The following is a 23,939-nucleotide window of genomic DNA, read 5'->3' as shown; positions in this document are numbered from 1 at the left end:
AAACAGATAAGCTACATATTATAGAAAGGTTGTTTTGTGGTTTTTCCACTTTAAAAACAAACTAAAAGATAGTTTAAGTTTTAATTTTCATGTAATTATTCAATTGCAAAGGTAGTTTATGTTGGAAATGAGAATATCTGATGATCAGCAGTTCTCTTCTTTCAAGAGATAAAAAAACTGATAAAAACTTAATAGAGCCCCTGCCTCTTCCCCACATTGCTGTGCACTGCTGGTCAGCTGGCTGAAAAGTTGCTACACCTTCCCCTTGTTTAGAAGCAAATACATTTGAAAATATTTATGCAAAAAAAAATTATCTCAGCATCTTTTGCCTGGAAATTTCAGGACCTCTGAGCGTCATTCTTGTTATGGCAACTGTTTAAAGCAGGAATAATCTGAAAAAGACAATCAGTGGTTTCAGCTAACCGTTAGCTTGTGTGGGTCTAATACCGGGCGATATCCAACAGAAAGCCACATTTAAAGCACAGGAAGCTGTTGATGTGCAAAGAACTGCTTAACATTTGAACCTGAAACTGTAAACTTCTCATAAGTGGTGGTGTGAACATGCTAGCCCATGCGGGGAGCCTGATAACCGATTTAACGTCTAGGCGTACTTTCAACCGCAGACTTGGTAAGCTGGCTATTTAATGTCACAGTGGAGCCAGTTACTAAAAGAAGTGAAACCAAAGAAAAATAAAGCCAAAAGAAAATAAACACGTTATCACTTTAATTCTCAGGTAAGGCAGTTTTCTATTTGGACAAAACTGTAACAGATTTTCAGTGAGCCAATACAACTCAATAAAAAGAAAAGGGAAAAAAAGGGAAAAATCAAAATACAGCATTGACAATTTGTAACAGTTCTATACATATTACAGTCTACAATTAAAAATATAAATACATTGTGTTCTACATGAGAAAAAAGTCAAAACAAAAACAGCCATCCTTAAAATGTGACATCAGTTCCAAACAAAAACCCTCAAACCTGTGGATTCAGAGTTAAAGAGCAACTCAACAACCGAGTGCTTCATTATAGCTAGCCTTTTATTCAAATAAAGCGAACAAGAAAAGATACAGCTAAACGTTTATGCTCTTTTCAAATCTGTAGCAAACAGATTCTTCTTTTTAATTGCCTCCAAGTAGGTTTTTATGTAAACAATATTTCGCTTTTCTCTATTTGCATGTGAAAGGAGGTAAACAAATATGGTTGCTTTGCCTTGCAAAGCTCCTTTAGGTAAATGAATTGTGACAGCTGAAGAAAAAAACATCACGACTACCTTACATTAGCACAACCGGTCCATCTGTACATGCCCTATATTAGCTTATACTGCTTGGGATTACGGAAACAAATAAGCTGACAGGCATTTCTGTGACCAAGTAAATACATTTTAAATCTAAAAAATAAATTCAAGTCTTGAGATATTTATCTTTTTAAATTGATACGGTGCCGTTTTCTTCCTTAAAAACGAGCTGATATGCAACTAAAACTAGAGACAGAGCTCCCTACTGTGAAGAGTGAAAGTAACAAATTGCAAACACGAACAAGATCAGGCTTTTAAAAGAAAAGGATTAATTGTTTAAAGGGAACAGTGAGAAAAGTAAGTCGTCAGCTGCTGCAAGGCTGATGAACGGCGATAATGCAGAACAGAGTGTGGCATTAGTGTTTAGGTCCGAATGCGCAACATTCCAGTTAAATTCAACAGCCTCATGAAACGGCAGTATTGCCAGCTTAATTATCTTCTCCTCAAACCCTTTGAGCCAAGAGCTATGGAAGCTATGTGCAAACATATCAGGTACAGTGCAAATGCCCAAAGGAAAAAAAATAAACTCTGACCCCCAAGCATTCACCAAGTATTTGATGCAGCATGTTTTTCTTATTGCACACATCTGGATTGCTTTTAAAGTCTGACTCCTCTTATCCAACATAGCAGGATGATAAAAAAAAAAGAAAAATTCAAAAACAGATATCCTTTGGATGAAGACAAAAAGCTGCTTTGAGTCAGTTTGCTGCTTTGCAAGGTCAGATTAATGAGTTCCTATTTTAAGAGAATCTCTAATACACCTAATTTCTCTTCATTTTTGGTTGTGAAGACATGCTAGGATAAAAAAAAATGCATGTTTTACAGAAACTTAAATCCATTTGATTTACAGCCCTTAAAAATACAAGGACAAATAAACTATAGAGCTCTGTGTTTAGGAGATGTTTTACGATATAACAGCAGTTCTCTAAAATACAGTCAACCAAAATTTGGGATATAAGATGGCTTATTGCAGAAAATAAAATATCAGCTAGTCCAAAAAATAAACGGTATAAAACTAATTCCCTAGTAGCTGACAGATTCAAACAGACCAACATAACTGTGAAAACTACTTTGACTTGAATTGACACGTCTGGAGCAAAACACACCACAGCAGACAGCTCCAGCACCAAGTCTAAGGCGTTCACAAACAGGCAAATTGGTAAAATGACCAGTACCCTGTAAATGCACTCTATGGCAGAAATATATGATTTACACTCCATCGCAGGTGATTGTTGTGTCTTTTCTTTGTTAAGGATGACCTTAAACAGGGGTTTACTAGACGTCTAGCTCTTAGGGTTCTGCCTCTACCATTCTCTGGCAAACATCCTCCTCCTTCGTTCCAAAGGTGCTATGAGGAAGACAAGAATCTGACCTCAAAGGAGGATGACGCTGCCTACTGTAGCATTCTTTATTCTCAGAGACTAAATCGCAGCTCAGCCCATCTGACATCGAGCAAAAATACTGCGGTTGCTTGTGATTAACTTGGGTTCGACTGAGACTCTGGACGTTTTCAGTGATTTTTCCATCTGTGGCAGTCACTTCTGACCTGGTCTGCCATGACGAGGTCATGTTGTTACCGTCTCTGACCTCTGGAGTGGACAGGACTACATTCTTTCTATAATACGGTGAACAGCAGCGCTCAGAGTCCTGCTCAGAAGCCATGGTCGGCCTGTTCTCTCTGTATGTTTCAGGTGTATTCGACTCAAGGTTATCTGTATCCAAAGACCTGCTCCTCCTGTCCAGAGACAGGGAATTGGACAAGGACGCGTTCACCCGGGGAGCACTCAAATGCCGTGGCAGACTAGCAACAGCCCAGGTGTTACTGATCAGACTCCGCTCATACAGGTCCAACATTTGATAATCACATTCAGCATATGCATCCTTTTGTAGGTAGCTTTCGTTGAACTCCTGATAAGATGACGACCCGTCATCCTCCAGCTCCATGTGGATCTGCTCGTCGTATTCCCCCTCGTTGTGCAGGTCTACAACGTCAAACGTGACTATAGTCGGTAAGGCATCCATGTTTGGGGTGAAAGTGGCGCTCCTTTCCAGGTCGTCCACTTCGCCGCTCAGCTTGCCGAGCATCTGGGTGCGTTTCGTGTAATCCACAAGTGCTTGTGAGAAACACACAGTCTGCCCATCCTCCATGTAGCTGCTACATTCTTCAGCCTGAGAGCTGATATTTTTGTATGGTAACGCCACAGGTTTGTTCTCTTCAAGATGGTCTTCTTTGGGTTCACAGAAGGTCTCAAAGTCCGGGTCTGACGTGCTTCCAAACGATAAACTGCTGCTTCTTTTCTCACACTCTGCATTGATGGGTTTTGTTCTTTTGCCAGCAGAAGCGTGCGTGTTGCCTTTTTGATCAAAAACCTCCGCTTTATGATTGTTCATGTTGACTGATGTTTGTGTTTTTGATTTCAAATTACAGTTTTCGTTTCCTCTGATATCCTGATTTTTACTGAATGGACTAGACACTTCTCGAAAATCCTCTTTGTACAGATCAGCATTAATCCCTAAGTGACTCATTTCTGGGACAAAGACAGAATCTGTTCCGTCGATGGGCTCTGCTAAATACTCGCCGTGTTTTAAACTAGGAATTTGGGATTTGCTTTCATAATGAGGGCTTATGAGACTCTCATCTGGAGCAAACAGTTCATAAAGGGCATCCCCGCTGTAGCTGTCTCTGGGTAATCTCCCTGATCTTTTTTCTTGCCATTCGTCTGGCCCTGGCGTTGTTGAATCATAATAGCCTTCGTCGCTATTGGGTCCTGATTCCTGATGCTCGCTTTGGGGAGTTAAAACGTCAGCGATGGATGACGTGTCCATAGCGCCGGGATGCTGTGTGCTGCTGCTGCTGTTCAGCACATCCACATTGTGTGAACTTGTCAGCTCGGTTTGGGTCTGATCCGGATCACAGCCACAGTGGACTGCCTCTGAGGTGCTGCTTCCCCAGATTTCTTGAAGACAGGTTGCATCCAGATCTTCAGGGGAGGCCATCTCTTCACCACCGCCCTGATAGGTGAGATAACAAGAGGCCCTCTTCCCTCCGTTTCTGCTCCTCTCTCCAGAAACGGTGCTCTCTGTGATGCTGTCGTCCTCCTGATCTGCAATGATGTCCCCACACCCCGTGAGGGAATCGAAGCTCTTTAACGATGAAACCTCCCCAAACATCAGGTTCAGCTGGTCTGACGAGCCAGTGGGCGTTTCGGACACCGTCTGAAGTTTCAGACAAGGCTCACTGGACCTTCTAGAAGTGTTGTCATAAACACCAGAAGTTACCACTTTAAATTGACTGTCCTCATGTTTGTCGTCGCACAGCAGAGGCTCAGACTTTGGGCTTTCTTTCTCCACTCCGCTCTCAGGGGCTTTTGAATCAACACGACTACATTCAAGACCCATGGAAATGTCGCGCAGATCCTCTACAGACTCAGGCACGTCAGGCTCAGATTCCAGGCACTCTGTGGCACTGCAGCGTGGGTCGTGTTTAACAGGCACCTCTTTCTGGCATTGAGGAGACACGTTAGTGTCACTTGTACAATTATTTCTCAGGCTTCTGTGATGCCTAAAACTTTGAAATAGACTCCTAAAACTTTTTCTCTGCCGACCGAGGGTCAGAGATTTCTGGTCTGGGGTTGGGTGACTACATTCACCTTGACAGCCACTGGGGAAATCTCCACTTGCAACCCTGTGATACTGAAGGTCTCCAGTGGAGACATAGCCACTGCCTAAAGCACCATCATCGCTGACCTTACTTAGCCCATCATGTGTTCTGCTTTTTCCAATTCCTCTCTTGCTGGACCACTTGTTCTGATTCTTATTCCTCCCTCCAAAGAAACTTGGTAAAATGCAGATACCTTTACGAACGCTAAAAAACGTCAAGGCAGTCCTGAATTTTCCTGCTTTTGGAGACTTTCCAGCTTCATTGACTGGGTCTGGTTGAAGCTCTTCTGTGACACCATCAGGCCCAGTTCCTGAAAGCTGCCTGGCAACAGTGGGCGAACCCTTGCGGTCACTTGGTTGTTTCTCCATCTGGTGGGAACTCATGGCTGCGTCCTTCAGACAGAGGAGGGCTTGACAGCAGTCATAAAAGCTTCAACATCAGCAGGTCTTCCTCATTTCAGCCCTGCAAGAAAAACATTAGAACCAATAAATCAGAGAACAAGCAACATTAACAACTGGAATCTAATTGCAACAGCATGGTGGTGGTGGTACCACCATATTGAGCGGCAGTTCAGCCACCAAACTGGATAGAATACTGTCAAATGCTTCAAGTATACAATCATGTAAGAGACAACTTACAAACTCAGAAAAGTTTTTAATTTACTATTCTTCACTTTCCAAATCCCTAATGGTATGAATGTTTTTTTCTGATATATCGTGGATCTTACTCTTTTCTCTACAGGCCAGTTTAAATTTTCATAAAAACTTTCAAAAATATACTCTAACACTCAAAAGTTTTAGAACATTCCTATTTTCCTGTTAACATCACAATTGTTCAAATAAAAGCTTGAAATTGTGTTGAACTTTAAAACAGGTGAGGGAACCCAAAAATTGGAATAAATATGTTAATTTCAGACAACAAAAAAAACAACCTTTATGAGGAAATACAAACTGGGTTAAAAATGTAAAAGTGTTCTGCTCCAATGAGGGTTGATCATGCACTAAAAGCTTATGTCAGTAAATCCTGTATTACAAACAACACCGTCTGTGACATAAAGCAGTACTGGAAGAGTTAAAGTGACTCTGATGGTAGCCAGCTGCTATAGAGTTTGTCTCTTTGACCGCAGAAGTGAACAAACTGCTGTACCAAGCCAGAAGTTGGGTCTTATTTTATTGCAAAACGTGGTGTGTACAAAAATGTTGAAAAAAATTTCAATTATCTCTACAGGCCTTTCCGATTGAGAAAGACAAAGAAGAGCCAAGGTTCTAGTGAGGACTATTTTTTCCTCATAAACAGCTAAACAGAAACTCGGGGAAACTCTTCACAGGAAGAGGTCTGGCAGACCCAAAGCCACATCTGAATTGTTGGGAGTTTCTGACTGAGTTTGATCAAGTTTGCTCTCAGGATCAGCAGCAAACAGGACAACCGCATCAAGCACAGCTTAACAGTCATCCTAAACATCAATTCTCAATTCAAACTGTGAAGAGAAGACTTTGAGCAGCAGGTTTGACAGGATGAATTGCAGCTAAGATCCCAGAATAAAAAAAAGGCTTGCCCCGGGCACAGATCACTGCCTTTGGATGTCTGAAGCCTGGCAGAAAGCATTACAGCCTGATAAATGAAAACGTGATATATTGGTTCTTCAGGCAGGATCCTCGGTATGACATTTAGCAAGCAAAGGATGGTTTCAAAGTGTGCAGCATCAACTGTCAAACACGGAGGAGGAAGTTTGATGGTCTGGGTATGTTTTACTGGACCCAGAATTCTGAGGTGAAAGTGAGAATTCTGAGCTGAAAGTCAGAATTCTGAGATTAAGTTGAATTCTGGGATTAAGTCAGAATTCTGAGATTACGTTGAATTCTGTCGAAAAAGAAAGTTAGAAAAAAAGTGGGAATTCTGAGGTGGAAGTGAGAATTCTGAGGTTAAAGTCAGAATTCTGAGGTGAAAGATGGAATTCTGAGATTGAGTCAGAATTCGGAGATTAAGTCAGAAGTCAGAGAGCAAGTCATAATTTTGGGGTGAAAGTGAAAATTCTGAGGTGAAAGTCAGAATTCTGAGATTGAGTCAAAACTGTGAAATTGAGTCAGAATTCTGAGATTAAGTCAGAATTCTGACGAAAAAAGTCAGAAAAAAAGTGAGAATTCTGAGTTGACAGTTGGATTTCTAAGGTGACAGTTGGAATTCTGAGGTGACAATTGGAATTCTGAGATTTAGTCAGAATTCTGAGATTAAGTCAGAATTCTGATGAAAAAAAAGTCAGAGAAAAAGTGAGAATTCTGAAGTGAAAGTGAGAATTCTGAGGTGACAGTTGGAATTTTGAGGTGGTAGTTGGAATTCTGAGATTTAGTCAGAATTCTGAGATTAAGTCAGAATTCTGAGATTAAAGGAGAATTCCGGTTTTTTACACTTTAAGCCCATTTTCTGTAGTGTCCAGGATGAAATCGAATGATCGACACCAAAATTTTGACAATTGCTCCTGTCTCTGCTTTTTGGCTCATTTAGAATCCACCCCTGGCTGCTTCATAATGGCTGCCATAGTGCATGTCCGATAATGTCCTTAAAACAACCTTAAAAGTTCTTTTTTTTAAATATGCTACTCACCGTGTCGTCAGCGCTGTTCAATGACGTTCCAAAAAAAGTTTCGTGAAGAAAAAACGTTCCTGTAGTGTTTTTTTTAGCATTTTGTAAATCCCATTGAGTTCTGTTGGAATAGTCAATATTCCGCTGCCACCGGAAACGGAAATGGGGCCTGTTTACACAGTTGTAGTCTTTTCGCTTCACTCTGTGTACTCCGACGTCGAGGTGCTAACGTCTCTGTTAAACACTTTAAAAAACTCTGAAAATGGAATACGAAAGGTGGATTCTTGATTCTCGACGTCAGAGTACACAGAGTGAAGCGAAAAGACTACAACTGTGTAAACAGGCCCCATTTCCGTTTCCGGTGGCAGGGGAATATTGACTATTCCAACAGAACTCAATGGGATTTACAAAATGCTAAATAAAACACTACAGGAACGTTTTTTCTTCACAAAACTTTTTTTGGAACGTCATTGAACAGCGCTGACGACACGGTGAGTAGCATATTTAAAAAAAAGAACTTTTAAGGTTGTTTTAAGGACATTATCGGACATGCACTATGCAAGCCATTATGAAGCAGCCAGGGGTGGATTCTAAATGAGCCAAAAAGCAGAGACAGGAGCAATTGTCAAGCTTTTGGTGTCGATCATTCGATTTCATCCTGGACACTACAGAAAATGGGCTTAAAGTGTAAAAAACCGGAATTCTCCTTTAAGTCAGAATTCTGACGAAAAAAAAGTCAGAGAAAAAGTGAGAATTCTGAAGTGAAAGTGAGAATTCTGAGTTGAAAGTTAGAATTCTGAGATTTAGTCGGAATTCTGAGATTAAGTCAGAATTCTGAGATTAAGTCAGAATTCTGACGGCAAAAAAGTCACAAAAGTTAGAATTCTGAGGTGAAAGTTAGAATTCTGAGATTTAGTCAGAATTCTGATGGAAAAAAAGTCAGAGAAAAAGTTAGAATTCTGAGGTGAAAGTTAGAATTCTGAGATTAAGTCAGAATTCTGAGATTAAGTCAGAATTCTGAGATTAAGTCAGAATTCTGACGAAAAAAAGTCAGAGAAAAAGTTAGAATTCTGAGGTGAAAGTTAGAATTCTGAGATTTAGTCAGAATTCTGACGGAAAAAAAGTCAGAGAAAAAGTGAGAATTCTGAAGTGAAAGTGAGAATTCTGAGGTGACAGTTGGAATTCTGAGATTAAGTCAGAATTCTGACGAAAAAAAAGTCAGAGAAAAAGTTAGAATTCTGAGGTGAAAGTTAGAATTCTGAGATTAAGTCAGAATTCTGAGATTAAGTCATAATTTCTGAGATTAAGTCAGAATTCTGACGAAAAAAAGTCAGAGAAAAAGTTAGAATTCTGAGGTGAAAGTTAGAATTCTGAGATTTAGTCAGAATTCTGATGAAAAAAAAGTCAGAGAAAAAGTGAGAATTCTGAAGTGAAAGTGAGAATTCTGAGGTGACAGTTGGAATTTTGAGGTGGTAGTTGGAATTCTGAGATTAAGTCAGAATTCTGACGAAAAAAAAGTCAGAGAAAAAGTTAGAATTCTGAGGTGAAAGTTAGAATTCTGAGATTAAGTCAGAATTCTGACGGAAAAAAAGTCAGAGAAAAAGTGAGAATTCTGAAGTGAAAGTGAGAATTCTGAGTTGAAAGTTAGAATTCTGAGATTAAGTCAGAATTCTGAGATTACCGGTAAGTCAGAATTCTGATGAAAAAAAAGTCAGAGAAAAAGTTAGAATTCTGAGGTGACAGTTGGAATTTTGAGGTGGTAGTTGGAATTCTGAGATTTAGTCAGAATTCTGAGATTAAGTCAGAATTCTGAGATTAAGTCAGAATTCTGACGAAAAAAAAGTCAGAGAAAAAGTGAGAATTCTGAAGTGAAAGTGAGAATTCTGAAGTGAAAGTGAGAATTCTGAGTTGAAAGTCAGAATTCTGAGATTAAGTCAGAATTCTGAGATTAAGTCAGAATTGTGACGAAAAAAAAGTCAGAGAAAAAGTTAGAATTCTGAGGTGAAAGTAGGAATTCTGAGATTTAGTCAGAATTCTGAGGTGAAAGTCAGAATTCTGATGTGAAAGTCAGAATTCAGAGGTTAAAGGGAAAGTGACAATTCTGAGGTGAAAGTTGGAATTTTGAGGTGGTAGTTGGAATTCTGAGGTGAAAGTGAGAATTCTGAGGTGACAGTTGGAATTTTGAGGTGACAGCAGGAATTCTGAGATCAAGTCAGAAAAATTATGGGGAAAAAACGAAAATGAGAATTTCCGAGGTGAAAGTGAGAATTCTGAGGTGAAAGTGAGAATTCTGAGGTGAAAGTGAAAATTCTGAAATGAATTTAGAATTTTGAGATTAAGTCAGAATTCAGAGATTGAGTCAGAATTCTGACGGAAAAAAATCGGAAAAAAAGTGAGAATTCTGAGGTGAAAGTCAGAATTCTGAGCTGAGAGTCAAGTCAGAATTCTGAGATCGCGTTAGAATTCAGAAATCAAGTCAGAATTCAGACGGGAAAAAAGTGAGAATTCCGAGGTGAAAGTCAGAATTGTAAGGTAAAATTTAGAATTCTGAGATTAAGTTAGAATTATGAAATTGAGTCAGAACTGTGAAATTGAGTCAGAATTCTGAGATTAAGTCAGAATTCTGATGAAAAAAGTCAGAAAAAAATTTTGAGGTGATAGTCAGAATTCTAAGGTGAAGGAGAAATTGAGAATTCTGAAGTGACAGTTGGATTTCGGAAGTGACAGCTGGATTTCTGAAGTGACAGTTGGAATTCTGAAGTGACAGTTGGAATTCTGAAGTGACAGTTGGAATTCTGAGGTGACAGTTGGATTTCTGAAGTGACAGTTGGATTTCTGAAGTGACAGTTGGAATTCTGAGGTGACAGTTGGAATTCTGAAGTGACAGTTGGAATTCTGAAGTGACAGTTTTAATTCTGAAGTGACGGTTGGAATTCTGAAGTGACAGTTTTAATTCTGAAGTGACAGTTGGAATTCTGAGATGCAGTCAGAATTACGAGTTCCAGTCAGAATTGTGAGATTGAGTCAAGATTAAGTCAGAAAAAAAGTTAGAATTCTGAGGTGAAAGTCAGAATTCTGATGTGAAAGTCAGAATTCAGAGGTTAAAGGGAAAGTGAGAATTCTGAGGTGAAAGTAAGAATTCTGAGGTGAAAGTAAGAATTCTGAGGTGACAGTTGGAATTTTGAGGTGGTAGTTGGAATTCTGAGGTGAAAGTGAGAATTCTGAGGTGACAGTTGGAATTTTGAGGTGACAGCTGGAATTCTGAGATCAAGTCAGAAAATTTATGGGGAAAAAAAAGAAAATGAGAATTGCCGAGGTGAAAGTGAGAATTCTGAGGTGAAAGTGAGAATTCCGAGGTGAAAGTGAAAGTCAACATTCCGAGGTGAAAGTGAGAATTCTGAGGTGAAAGTCAGAATTCCGAGGTGAAAGTGAAAGTCAGAATTCTGAGGTGAAAGTGAAAATTCTGAAATGAATTTAGAATTTTGAGATTAAGTTAGAATTTTGAGATTAAGTCAGAATTCAGAGATTGAGTCAGAATTCTGACGAAAAAAAATCTGAAAAAAAGTGAGAATTCTGGGGTGAAAGTCAGAATTCTGAGCTGAGAGTCAAGTCAGAATTCTGAGATTGAGTCAGAATTCTGAGATCAAGTTAGAATTCAGAAATCAAGTCAGAATTCAGACGGGAAAAAAGTGAGAATTCCGAGGTGAAAGTCAGAATTCTAAGGTAAAATTTAGAATTCTGAGATTAAGTTAGAATTATGAAATTGAGTCAGAACTGTGAAATTGAGTCAGAATTCTGAGATTAAGTCAGAATTCTGATGAAAAAAGTCAGAAAAAAATTTTGAGGTGATAGTCAGAATTCTAAGGTGAAGGAGAAATTGAGAATTCTGAAGTGACAGTTGGATTTCGGAAGTGACAGCTGGATTTCTGAAGTGACAGTTGGAATTCTGAAGTGACAGTTGGAATTCTGAAGTGACAGTTGGAATTCTGAAGTGACAGTTGGAATTCTGAGGTGACAGTTGGATTTCTGAAGTGACAGTTGGATTTCTGAAGTGACAGTTGGAATTCTGAAGTGACAGTTGGAATTCTGAGGTGACAGTTGGAATTCTGAAGTGACAGTTGGAATTCTGAAGTGACAGTTTTAATTCTGAAGTGACGGTTGGAATTCTGAAGTGACAGTTGGAATTCTGAGGTGACAGTTGGATTTCTGAAGTGACAGTTGGATTTCTGAAGTGACAGTTGGAATTCTGAAGTGACAGTTGGAATTCTGAAGTGACAGTTTTAATTCTGAAGTGACAGTTGGAATTCTGAGATGCAGTCAGAATTACGAGTTCCAGTCAGAATTGTGAGATTGAGTCAAGATTAAGTCAGAAAAAAAGTTAGAATTCTGAGGTGAAAGTCAGAATTCTGATGTGAAAGTCAGAATTCAGAGGTTAAAGGGAAAGTGAGAATTCTGAGGTGAAAGTAAGAATTCTGAGGTGAAAGTAAGAATTCTGAGGTGAAAGTTGGAATTTTGAGGTGGTAGTTGGAATTCTGAGGTGAAAGTGAGAATTCTGGGGTGACAGTTGGAATTTTGAGGTGACAGCTGGAATTCTGAGGTGACAGCTGGAATTCTGAGATCAAGTCAGAAAATTTATGGGGAAAAAAAGAAAATGAGAATTGCCGAGGTGAAAGTGAGAATTCTGAGGTGAAAGTGAGAATTCCGAGGTGAAAGTGAAAGTCAGAATTCTGAGGTGAAAGTGAAAGTCAACATTCCGAGGTGAAAGTGAGAATTCTGAGGTGAAAGTCAGAATTCCGAGGTGAAAGTGAAAGTCAGAATTCTGAGGTGAAAGTGAAAATTCTGAAATGAATTTAGAATTTTGAGATTAAGTTAGAATTTTGAGATTAAGTCAGAATTCAGAGATTGAGTCAGAATTCTGACGAAAAAAAATCTGAAAAAAAGTGAGAATTCTGGGGTGAAAGTCAGAATTCTGAGCTGAGAGTCAAGTCAGAATTCTGAGATTGAGTCAGAATTCTGAGATCAAGTTAGAATTCAGAAATCAAGTCAGAATTCAGACGGGAAAAAAGTGAGAATTCCGAGGTGAAAGTCAGAATTCTAAGGTAAAATTTAGAATTCTGAGATTAAGTTAGAATTCTGAAATTGAGTCAGAACTGTGAAATTGAGTCAGAATTATGAGATTAAGTCAGAATTCTGATGAAAAGTCTGGAAAAAAAGTTAGAATTTTGAGGTGAAGGAGAAATTGAGAATTCTGAAGTGACCGTTGGATTTCGGAAGTGACAGCTGGATTTCTGAAGTGACAGTTGGAATTCTGAAGTGAAAGTTGGAATTCTGAGGTGACAGTTGGATTTCTGAAGTGACAGTTGGATTCCTGAAGTGACAGTTGGATTTCTGAAGTGACAGTTGGATTCCTGAAGTGACAGTTGGATTTCTGAAGTGACAGTTGGATTTCTGAAGTGACAGTTTGAATTCTGAAGTGACAGTTTGAATTCTGAAGTGACAGTTTTAATTCTGAAGTGACAGTTTGAATTCTGAAGTGACGGTTGGACTTCTGAAGTGACGGTTGGAATTCTGAAGTGACGGTTGGAATTCTGAAGTGACAGTTGGAATTCTGAGATGCAGTTGGAATTCTGAGATGCAGTCGGAATTAGGAGTTCCAGTCAGAATTGTGAGATTGAGTCAAGATTAAGTCAGAAAAAAAGTTAGAATTCTGAGGTGAAAGTCAGAATTCTGATGTGAAAGTCAGAATTCAGAGGTTAAAGTGAAAGTGAGAATTCTGAGGTGAAAGTAAGAATTCTGAGGTGAAAGTAAGAATTCTGAGGTGACAGTTGGAATTTTGAGGTGGTAGTTGGAATTCTGAGGTGAAAGTGAGAATTCTGAGGTGACAGATGGAATTTTGAGGTGACAGTTGGAATTTTGAGGTGACAGCTGGAATTCTGAGATCAAGTCAGAAAATGTATGGGGGAAAAAAGAAAATGAGAATTTCCGAGGTGAAAGTGAGAATTCCGAGGTGAAAGTGAGAATTCTGAGGTGAAAGTGAGAATTCTGAGGTGAAAGTAAGAATTCTGAGGTGAAAGTAAGAATTCTGAGGTGACAGTTGGAATTTTGAGGTGGTAGTTGGAATTCTGAGGTGAAAGTAAGAATTCTGAGGTGACAGATGGAATTTTGAGGTGACAGTTGGAATTTTGAGGTGACAGCTGGAATTCTGAGATCAAGTCAGAAAATGTATGGGGAAAAAAAGAAAATGAGAATTTCCGAGGTGAAAGTGAGAATTCCGAGGTGAAAGTGAGAATTCTGAGGTGAAAGTGAGAATTCCGAGGTGAAAGTGAGAATTCTGAGGTGAAAGTGAAAAATCTGAAATGAATTTAGAATTTTGAGATTAAATTAGAATTTTGAGATTAAGTCAGAATTCAGAGATTTAGTCAGAATTCTGATGAAAAAAAATCTGAAAAAAGTGAGAATTCTGGGGTGAAAGTCAGAATTCTGAGCTGAGAGTCAAGTCAGAATTCTGAGATCGAGTTAGAATTCAGAAATCAAGTCAGAATTCAGACGGGGAAAAATTAAAAGTAAAAATTCTGAAATAAAGTTAGAATTTTGAGATTAAGTTAGAATTTTGAGATCAAGTCAGAATTTTGAGATTAAGTCAGAATTCAGAGATTGAGTCAGAATTCTGATGAAATAAAATCAGAAAAAAAGTGAGAATTCTGGGGTGAAAGTCAGAATTCTGAGGTGAGAGTCAAGTCAGAATTCAGAGATCGAGTCAGAATGTAGAAATCAAGTCAGAATTCAGAAATCAAGTCAGAATTTAGACGGGGAAAAAAGTGAGAATTCCGAGGTGAAAGTGAGAATTCTGAGATCGAGTCAGAATTCAGATGTTGAGTCAGACTTCAGAGATTGAGTAAAAATTCTGATGAAAAAAAAAATTCAGAAAAAAAGTGAGAATTCTGGGGTGAAAGTCAGAATTCTGAGGTGAGAGTCAAGTCAGAATTCTGGGGTGAAAGTTAGAATTCAGGGGTGAAAGTGAGAACCCTGAGGTGAAAGTGAGAATTCTGAGATTGAATCAGGATTCTGAGATTCAGTCAGAATTCTGACGAAAAAAGTCAGAAAATTTTTTAGAATTTTGAGGTGAAAGTCAGAATTCTGAGGTGAAGGAGAAATTGAGAATTTTGAGGCGACAGTTGGAATTCTAAGGTGACAGTTGGATTTCTGAAGTGACAGTTGGAATTCTGAGGTGACAGTTGGAATTCTGAGGTGACAGTTGGAATTCTGAAGTGACAGTTGGAATTCTGAAGTGACAGTTGGAATTCTGAAGTGACAGTTTTAATTCTGAAGTGACAGTTGGAATTCTGAGATGCAGTCAGAATTATGAGATCCAGGCAGAATTGTGAGATTGAGTCAGAATTCTAAGATTAAGTCAGAAAAAAATTTAGAATTTTGAGGTGATAGTCAGAATTCTAAGGTGAAGGAGAAATTGAGAATTTTGAGGTGACAGTTGGAATTCTGAAGTGACAGTTTTAATTCTGAAGTGACAGTTGGAATTCTGAGATGCAGTCAGAATTATGAGATCCAGGCAGAATTCTGATGAAAAAAAAGTCAGAGAAAAAGTGAGAATTCTGAGGTGAAAGTAAGAATTCTGAGGTGAGAGTCAAGTCAGAATTCTGGGGTGAAAGTTAGAATTCAGGGGTGAAAGTGAGAACCCTGAGGTGAAAGTGAGAATTCTGAGATTGAATCAGGATTCTGAGATTCAGTCAGAATTCTGACGAAAAAAGTCAGAAAATTTTTTAGAATTTTGAGGTGAAAGTCAGAATTCTGAGGTGAAGGAGAAATTGAGAATTTTGAGGCGACAGTTGGAATTCTAAGGTGACAGTTGGATTTCTGAAGTGACAGTTGGAATTCTGAGGTGACAGTTGGAATTCTGAGGTGACAGTTGGAATTCTGAAGTGACAGTTGGAATTCTGAAGTGACAGTTGGAATTCTGAAGTGACAGTTGGAATTCTGAGATGCAGTCAGAATTATGAGATCCAGGCAGAATTGTGAGATTGAGTCAGAATTCTAAGATTAAGTCAGAAAAAAATTTAGAATTTTGAGGTGATAGTCAGAATTCTAAGGTGAAGGAGAAATTGAGAATTTTGAGGTGACAGTTGGAATTCTGAAGTGACAGTTTTAATTCTGAAGTGACAGTTGGAATTCGGAGATGCAGTCAGAATTATGAGATCCAGGCAGAATTCTGATGAAAAAAAAGTCAGAGAAAAAGTGAGAATTCTGAGGTGAAAGTAAGAATTCTGAGGTGACAGCTGGAATTCTGAGATCAAGTCAGAAAATTTATGGGGGAAAAAAGAAAGTGAGAATTCCGAGGTGAAAGTGAAAGTGAGAATTCCGAGGTGAAAGTGAAAGTGAAAATTCCGAGGTGAAAGTGAGAATTCCGAGGTGAAAGTGAAAGTCAGAATTCTGAGGTGAAAGTGAGAATTCTGAGGTGAAAGTAAAAATTCTGGAATGAAGTTAGAATTTTGAGATTAAGTTAGAATTTTGAGATCAAGTCAGAATTTTGAGATCAAGTCAGAATTCAGAGATTGAGTCAGAATTCTGATGAGAAAAAATCTGAAAAAAAGTGAGAATTCTGGGGTGAAAGTGAGAATTCTGAGGGGAAAGTAAAATTTCTGAGATGAAGTTAGAATTTTGAGATTAAGTCAGAATTCAGAGATTGAGTCAGAATTCTGACGGGGGGAAAAAATCAGAAAAAAAGTGAGAATTCTGGGGTGAAAGTAAGAATTCTGAGGTGAGAGTCAAGTCAGAATTCAGGGGTGAAAGTTAGAATTCAGGGGTGAAAGTGAGAACCCTGAGGTGAAAGTGAGAATTCTGAGATTCAGTCAGAATTCTGACGAAAAAAGTCAGAAAAAAATTTAGAATTTTGAGGTGATAGTCAGAATTCTAAGGTGAAGGAGAAATTGAGAATTTTGAGGTGACAGTTGGAATTCTAAGGTGACAGTTGGATTTCTGAAGTGACAGTTGGAATTCTGAGGTGACAGTTTTAATTCTGAAGTGACGGTTGGAATTCTAAAGTGACAGTTTTAATTCTGAAGTGACAGTTGGAATTCTGAGATGCAATCAGAATTATGAGATCCAGGCAGAATTGTGAGACTGAGTCAGAATTCTAAGATTAAGTCAGAAAAAAAGTCAGAATTCTGAGGTGAAAGTCAGAATTCTGAGGTGAAAGTCAGAATTCTGAGGTTAAAGTGAAAGTGAGAATTCTGAGGTGAAAGTAAGAATTCTGAGGTGACAGTTGGAATTCTGAGGTGACAGTTGGAATTCTGAGGTGAAAGTGAGAATTCTGAGGTGACAGTTGGAATTCTGAGGTGAAAGTCGGAATTCTGAGGTGAAAGTCGGAATTCTGAGTTTAAGAATTAAGTTAGAATTTTGAGATCAAGTCAGAATTTTGAGATTAAGTCAGAATTCAGAGATTGAGTCAGAATTCTGATGAAATAAAATCTGAAAAAAAGTGAGAATTCTGGGGTGAAAGTGAGAATTCTGAGGGGAAAGTAAAATTTCTGAGATGAAGTTAGATTTTTGAGATTAAGTCAGAATTCAGAGATTGAGTCAGAATTCTGACGGGGGAAAAAAATCAGAAAAAAAGTGAGAATTCTGGGGTGAAAGTTAGAATTCAGGGGTGAAAGTGAGAACCCTGAGATCAAGTTAGAATTCAGAAATCAAGTCAGAATTCAGACGGGAAAAAAGTGAGAATTCCGAGGTGAAAGTCAGAATTCTAAGGTAAAATTTAGAATTCTGAGATTAAGTTAGAATTCTGAAATTGAGTCAGAACTGTGAAATTGAGTCAGAATTCTGAGATTAAGTCAGAATTCTGATGAAAAAAGTCTGAAAAAAAGTTAGAATTTTGAGGTGAAGGAGAAATTGAGAATTCTGAAGTGACCGTTGGATTTCGGAAGTGACAGCTGGATTTCTGAAGTGACAGTTGGAATTCTGAAGTGACAGTTGGAATTCTGAGGTGACAGTTGGATTTCTGAAGTGACAGTTGGATTTCTGAAGTGACAGTTGGATTTCTGAAGTGACAGTTGGATTTCTGAGGTGACAGTTGGATTTCTGAAGTGACAGTTGGAATTCTGAGGTGACAGTTGGAATTCTGAGGTAAATGTTAGAATTCTGAGGTGACAGAATTCTGAAGTGACAGTTTGAATTCTGAAGTGACAGTTTGAATTCTGAAGTGACAGTTTGAATTCTGAAGTGACAGTTTGAATTCTGAAGTGACAGTTTTAATTCTGAAGTGACAGTTGGAATTCTGAGATGCAGTTGGAATTCTGAGATGCAGTCAGAATTAGGAGTTCCAGTCAGAATTGTGAGATTGAGTCAAGATTAAGTCAGAAAAAAAGTTAGAATTCTGAGGTGAAAGTCAGAATTCTGATGTGAAAGTCAGAATTCAGAGGTTAAAGTGAAAGTGAGAATTCTGAGGTGAAAGTAAGAATTCTGAGGTGAAAGTAAGAATTCTGAGGTGACAGTTGGAATTTTGAGGTGGTAGTTGGAATTCTGAGGTGAAAGTGAGAATTCTGAGGTGACAGATGGAATTTTGAGGTGACAGTTGGAATTTTGAGGTGACAGCTGGAATTCTGAGATCAAGTCAGAAAATGTATGGGGAAAAAAAGAAAATGAGAATTTCCGAGGTGAAAGTGAGAATTCCGAGGTGAAAGTGAGAATTCTGAGGTGAAAGTCAGAATTCCGAGGTGAAAGTGAGAATTCTGAGGTGAAAGTGAAAAATCTGAAATGAATTTAGAATTTTGAGATTAAATTAGAATTTTGAGATTAAGTCAGAATTCAGAGATTTAGTCAGAATTCTGATGAAAAAAAACCTGAAAAAAAGTGAGAATTCTGGGGTGAAAGTCAGAATTCTGAGCTGAGAGTCAAGTCAGATTTCTGAGATTGAGTCAGAATTCTGAGATCGAGTTAGAATTCAGAAATCAAGTCAGAATTCAGACGGGGAAAAATTAAAAGTAAAAATTCTGAAATGAAGTTAGAATTTTGAGATTAAGTTAGAATTTTGAGATCAAGTCAGAATTTTGAGATTAAGTCAGAATTCAGAGATTGAGTCAGAATTCTGATGAAATAAAATCAGAAAAAAGTGAGAATTCTGGGGTGAAAGTCAGAATTCTGAGGTGAGAGTCAAGTCAGAATTCAGAGATCGAGTCAGAATGTAGAAATCAAGTCAGAATTCAGAAATCAAGTCAGAATTTAGACGGGGAAAAAAGTGAGAATTCCGAGGTGAAAGTGAGAATTCTGAGATCGAGTCAGAATTCAGATGTTGAGTCAGAATTCAGAGATTGAGTCAAAATTCTGATGAAAAAAAATTCAGAAAAAAAGTGAGAATTCTGGGGTGAAAGTCAGAATTCTGAGGTGAGAGTCAAGTCAGAATTCTGGGGTGAAAGTTAGAATTCAGGGGTGAAAGTGAGAACCCTGAGGTGAAAGTGAGAATTCTGAGATTGAATCAGGATTCTGAGATTCAGTCAGAATTCTGACGAAAAAAGTCAGAAAATTTTTTAGAATTTTGAGGTGAAAGTCAGAATTCTGAGGTGAAGGAGAAATTGAGAATTTTGAGGCGACAGTTGGAATTCTAAGGTGACAGTTGGATTTCTGAAGTGACAGTTGGAATTCTGAGGTGAAAGTCAGAATTCTGATGTGAAAGTCAGAATTCAGAGGTTAAAGTGAAAGTGAGAGATCAAGTCAGAATTTTGAGATCAAGTCAGAATTCAGAGATTGAGTCAGAATTCAGATGTTGAGTCAGAATTCAGAGATTGAGTCAAAATTCTGATGAAAAAAAATTCAGAAAAAAAGTGAGAATTCTGGGGTGAAAGTAAGAATTCTGAGGTGAGAGTCAAGTCAGAATTCAGGGGTGAAAGTTAGAATTCAGGGGTGAAAGTGAGAACCCTGAGGTGAAAGTGAGAATTGTGAGATTGAGTCAGAATTCTAAGATTAAGTCAGAAAAAAATTTAGTCAGAATTCTAAGGTGAAGGAGAAATTGAGAATTTTGAGGTGACAGTTGGAATTCTAAGGTGACAGTTGGATTTCTGAAGTGACAGTTGGAATTCTGAGGTGACAGTTTTAATTCTGAAGTGACGGTTGGAATTCTAAAGTGACAGTTTTAATTCTGAAGTGACAGTTGGAATTCTGAGATGCAATCAGAATTATGAGATCCAGGCAGAATTGTGAGATTGAGTCAGAATTCTAAGATTAAGTCAGAAAAAAAGTCAGAATTCTGAGGTGAAAGTCAGATTTCTGAGGTGAAAGTCAGAATTCTGAGGTGAAAGTCAGAATTCTGAGGTTAAAGTGAAAGTGAGAATTCTGAGGTGAAAGTAAGAATTCCGAGGTGAAAGTGAGAATTCCGAGGTGAAAGTGAGAATTCCGAGGTGAAAGTGAGAATTCCGAGGTGAAAGTGAAAGTCAGAATTCTGAGGTGAAAGTGAGAATTCGGAGGTGAAAGTAAAAATTCTGAAATGAAGTTAGAAATTTGAGATTAAGTTAGAATTTTGAGATCAAGTCAGAATTTTGAGATTAAGTCAGAATTCAGAGATTGAGTCAGAATTCTGATGAAATAAAATCTGAAACAAAGTGGGAATTCTGGGGTGAAAGTGAGAATTCTGAGGGGAAAGTAAAATATCTGAGATGAAGTTAGAATTTTGAGATTAAGTCAGAATTCAGAGATTGAGTCAGAATTCTGACGGGGAAAAAAATCAGAAAAAAAGTGAGAATTCTGGGGTGAAAGTCAGAATTCTGAGGTGAGAGTCAAGTCAGAATTCAGAGATCGAGTCAGAATGTAGAAATCAAGTCAGAATTCAGAAATCAAGTCAGAATTCAGACGGGGAAAAAAGTGAGAATTCCGAGGTGAAAGTGAGAATTCTGAGGTGAGAGTCAAGTCAGAATTCTGTGGTGAGAGTCAGAATTCTGAAATTGAGTCAGAATTCTGAGATCGAGTCAGAATTCAGATGTTGAGTCAGAATTCAGAGATTGAGTCAAAATTCTGATGAAAAAAATTTCAGAAAAAAAGTGAGAATTCTGGGGTGAAAGTTAGAATTCAGGGGTGAAAGTGAGAACCCTGAGGTGAAAGTGAGAATTCTGAGATTGAGTCAGGATTCTGAGATTCAGTCAGAATTCTGAAATTGAGGCAGAATTCTGACGAAAAAAAGTCAGAAAAAAGTTAGAATTATGAAGTGAAAGTGAGAATTCTGAGGTGAACATGATAATGAGAATTCTGAGGTGAAAATGAGAATTCTGAGGTGAAAGTCGGAATTCTGAGGTGAAAGTCGGAATTCTGAGTTTAAGATTGAGTCAGAATTCTGACGAAAACAAATTCAGAAAAAAAGTGAGAATTCTTGGGTGAAAGTGAGAATTCTTGGGTGAAAGTGAGAATTCTGAGGAAAGAAAGTCAGAATTCTGACACGAAAGTCAGAATTCTGACATGAAAGTCAGAATTCTAACTTTTTCCCATATTAAACTGAAATAAAATTTAAACAATCGGTTAACTTATTTTTTCAGTGGCCCTAATCCTTTCCCGTATATTTAACTTGCATCTTTTTAAGCAAATAAATTTGAAGGGACGCAGCTACCTGCTTTAAAATGCAATTTCCCATGCTGTTACCTTAATGCCAAGCCTTTGTATGAGGTGCCCCCAGGGACATAAATCAGAATTAACTTGCATATACACATATTAAATTACACTCTTCCATATAATATACTGAAAACCTCACACAAACACTAGTAAAAAGCTCTCACATAAACTAGTGAAAACATTTACCTCTTATATAATCTACTCAAAAGCTCTCATACAAAGTAGTGAGAACTGTTCATATAAACTGGTGAAAAGCTTTACCTTTCATACACACTACTAGAAAGCTTTCATATACACTATTAAAAAGCTCTCATATACACTACTAGAACGCTCTCATATACACTATTAGAAAGCTCTCATATAAACTATTAGAAAGCTCTCATATACACTACTAGAATGCTCTCATATACACTATTAGAACGCTCTCATATACACTATTAGAAAGCTCTCATATACACTACTAGAAAGCTCTCATATACACTATTAGAACGCTCTCATATACACTATTAGAACGCTTTCATACACGCTACTAGAAAGCTCTCAAACACACTACTGGAAAGCTTTCATACACACTATTAGAAAGCTAAAATATATGGTCCCCCTCCTTTAATTTAGGCAAACATTGCTCAAATATCACCGAATCCAGATGGTTTGTTGTTGATGAAGAGAGGAATAAACACAGTTTAAGATTTGCAGCTAAATTAATTTGTTTCCATATTATGGAACTGCTATCAGGCACTTCCCATCATCTTATATCAGTAATAAAAAATTATAAATACAAATTTGGTATTTGGTGACTTGACTTTTATTTCTGTCAGGCTGAAGTGAAAAAACTTGGAAAGAGACTGATTCTCTTGGCGTTTAAAATAACAACACAAAACAGCATAAGAAAACCGCATTTATTTTTTTTATTTTACAATTTTGTAAACAACAGCGGCTGATTAAACTAAATGTCTCAACCTTGTATAATTTTACGACTTTTTATTTAACCAAGAAATGATCCGAAAGGCCTGGGAAATGATCAGATCCGCTTATGTGGCTGCAACGCGCGGCGCGCTCCCGACACAGGTGGAACAGATTTTCACATGGGAACAGAAATTCGCACAACACCGGAAAAGGATCTCTGTTGAAGCAAAAACATAAAAAATAAAGTCGAGTAATGCCCATGCTTCTGTGAGTTGTTTAGCGGATAGCTGAGCATGAATCAATAATTTTATTTGATACAAATTCGGCCGGAGATAGCACAAAATATACGGAGCTAGCCAGAATGACCTCCGTTTAAAACAACTTCCGGGGTAATGACGGTCCTTCCTGTTTCACTGAAACACCTTCCGTTTCAACTGAAATCCGCTAATAGCTTTTCAGTAGTGTGTATGAGAGCTTTCTAGTAGCGTGTATGAGAGCCTTCTAGTAGTGTATATGAGAGCTTTCTAATAGTGTATATGAGAGTGTTCTAATAGTGTATATGAGAGCTTTCTAGTAGTGTATATGAGAGCTTTCTAATAGTGTATATGAGAGCTTTCTAATAGTGTATATGAGAGCATTCTAATAGTGTATATGAGAGCATTCTAGTAGTGTATATGAGAGCTTTCTAATAGTGTATATGAGAGTGTTCTAATAGTGTATATGAGAGCTTTCTAGTAGTGTATATGAGAGCTTTCTAATAGTGTATATGAGAGCTTTCTAATAGTGTATATGAGAGCGTTCTAGTAGTGTATATGAGAGCGTTCTAGTAGTGTATATGAGAGCGTTCTAGTAGTGTATATGAGAGCTTTTTAATAGTGTATATGAAAGCTTTCTAGTAGTGTGTATGAAAGGTAAAGCTTTTCACCAGTTTATATGAACAGTTCTCACAGGTTTTCAGTATATTATATGGAAGAGTGTAATTTAATATGTGTATATGCGAGTTAATTCTGATTTATGTCCCTGGGGGCACCTCATACCTTTGAGTCAGCCACAAACAATACATCAGGTAGCGAAGCAACAGGCTCCATGTTCAAACGCAGCAGCTGCTTTACCACAGAGCCACTTTATAAAGGGGGATCTTGTCCATATTTATTTATGAAGACAACATAGAACCAGAGGCAGACATTAAACTGAGCTAACATAACTACTAATGGAGTAAACTTACCGTTGTATCAGCCGCAGCGGCCAAACGGCTCGTTTTAATGGCCTCAATCCGGTGCCTTATTGCTGCAAAAGCTAACTTGGCTTTAACTTGTGTGCAGCACCTGGTCTGAGGTCGAGGCAGGCCTCGGAGCAGCGTTTCCAGTTGTTTCAGGCTAAATTTAGCTAGCTGTGGTGCTTGCTAACTAATAACGTTGAGGACACTCACCAGTGTGCCCTCCCTCCCTTCCATAGTCACCCCCCTTCAGTTTGTAGATGTGATGCTAATCGGGCTGCTAGCCTCCTTAACTCTGTCCCACCAGAAGTGAGAAAAACACAAAAAGGTCGAAACTACAGATGTGCAGCTGTCTCTGACACTGATTAAACATGCCGAGTTTTCCTACTGGGGTAAACTAAACAAGCAGGAATTATGTCCAGGCTCTCACTACTTGGACGATTTTTTTTTCCTCCAAAATCTCCTTTCCTGGCTCCTCACGGCGCATGTCAGTGACGCAACATGTTCGTAACCATGGGAACGCATTGTTCTACAACTAAAGGGGAATACAGAACGAAGTGAGAAATTATGGTCATTCTAAGTGATAAGATAAATAATAAAACAATAAAAAAAAAAAGTTTTAATATTAAAAAAAAAAATAAGTACTTATATTTATTATTTGTCTTTTGTTGTGCTGATT

At 38.0% G+C, this 23,939-nt stretch overlaps 1 protein-coding gene across 1 annotated transcript; it reads right to left on the bottom strand.

The window, feature by feature from the left end:
* Positions 1-702: 702 nt before the first annotated feature.
* amer1 (APC membrane recruitment protein 1) lies at positions 703-23,747 on the bottom strand. Its single transcript, XM_038289440.1, has 2 exons — positions 23,270-23,747; positions 703-5,418 (listed from the first exon to the last, which is right to left on the bottom strand). Exon 2 carries the CDS (start codon positions 5,337-5,339, stop codon positions 2,586-2,588), a length of 2,754 nt encoding a protein of 917 aa, XP_038145368.1. The 5' UTR covers positions 5,340-5,418; positions 23,270-23,747; the 3' UTR covers positions 703-2,585.
* Between the last annotated feature and the right edge of the window lie 192 nt (positions 23,748-23,939).

This window comes from Cyprinodon tularosa, unplaced genomic scaffold, assembly GCF_016077235.1.
Source record: "Cyprinodon tularosa strain WSP-4 unplaced genomic scaffold, ASM1607723v1 ctg269, whole genome shotgun sequence".
NCBI classification, from domain to species: Eukaryota; Metazoa; Chordata; class Actinopteri; order Cyprinodontiformes; family Cyprinodontidae; genus Cyprinodon; species Cyprinodon tularosa.
The sequence above is the reverse complement of the archived record's forward strand: the minus strand, read 5'-3'. Positions and strand labels throughout refer to the sequence as shown.

Coding starts and splice junctions, on each gene's coding strand:
- amer1 (XM_038289440.1), bottom strand. CDS start 5,339: ATGAGTTCCCACCAGATGGAGAAACAACCAAGTGACCGCAAGGGTTCG.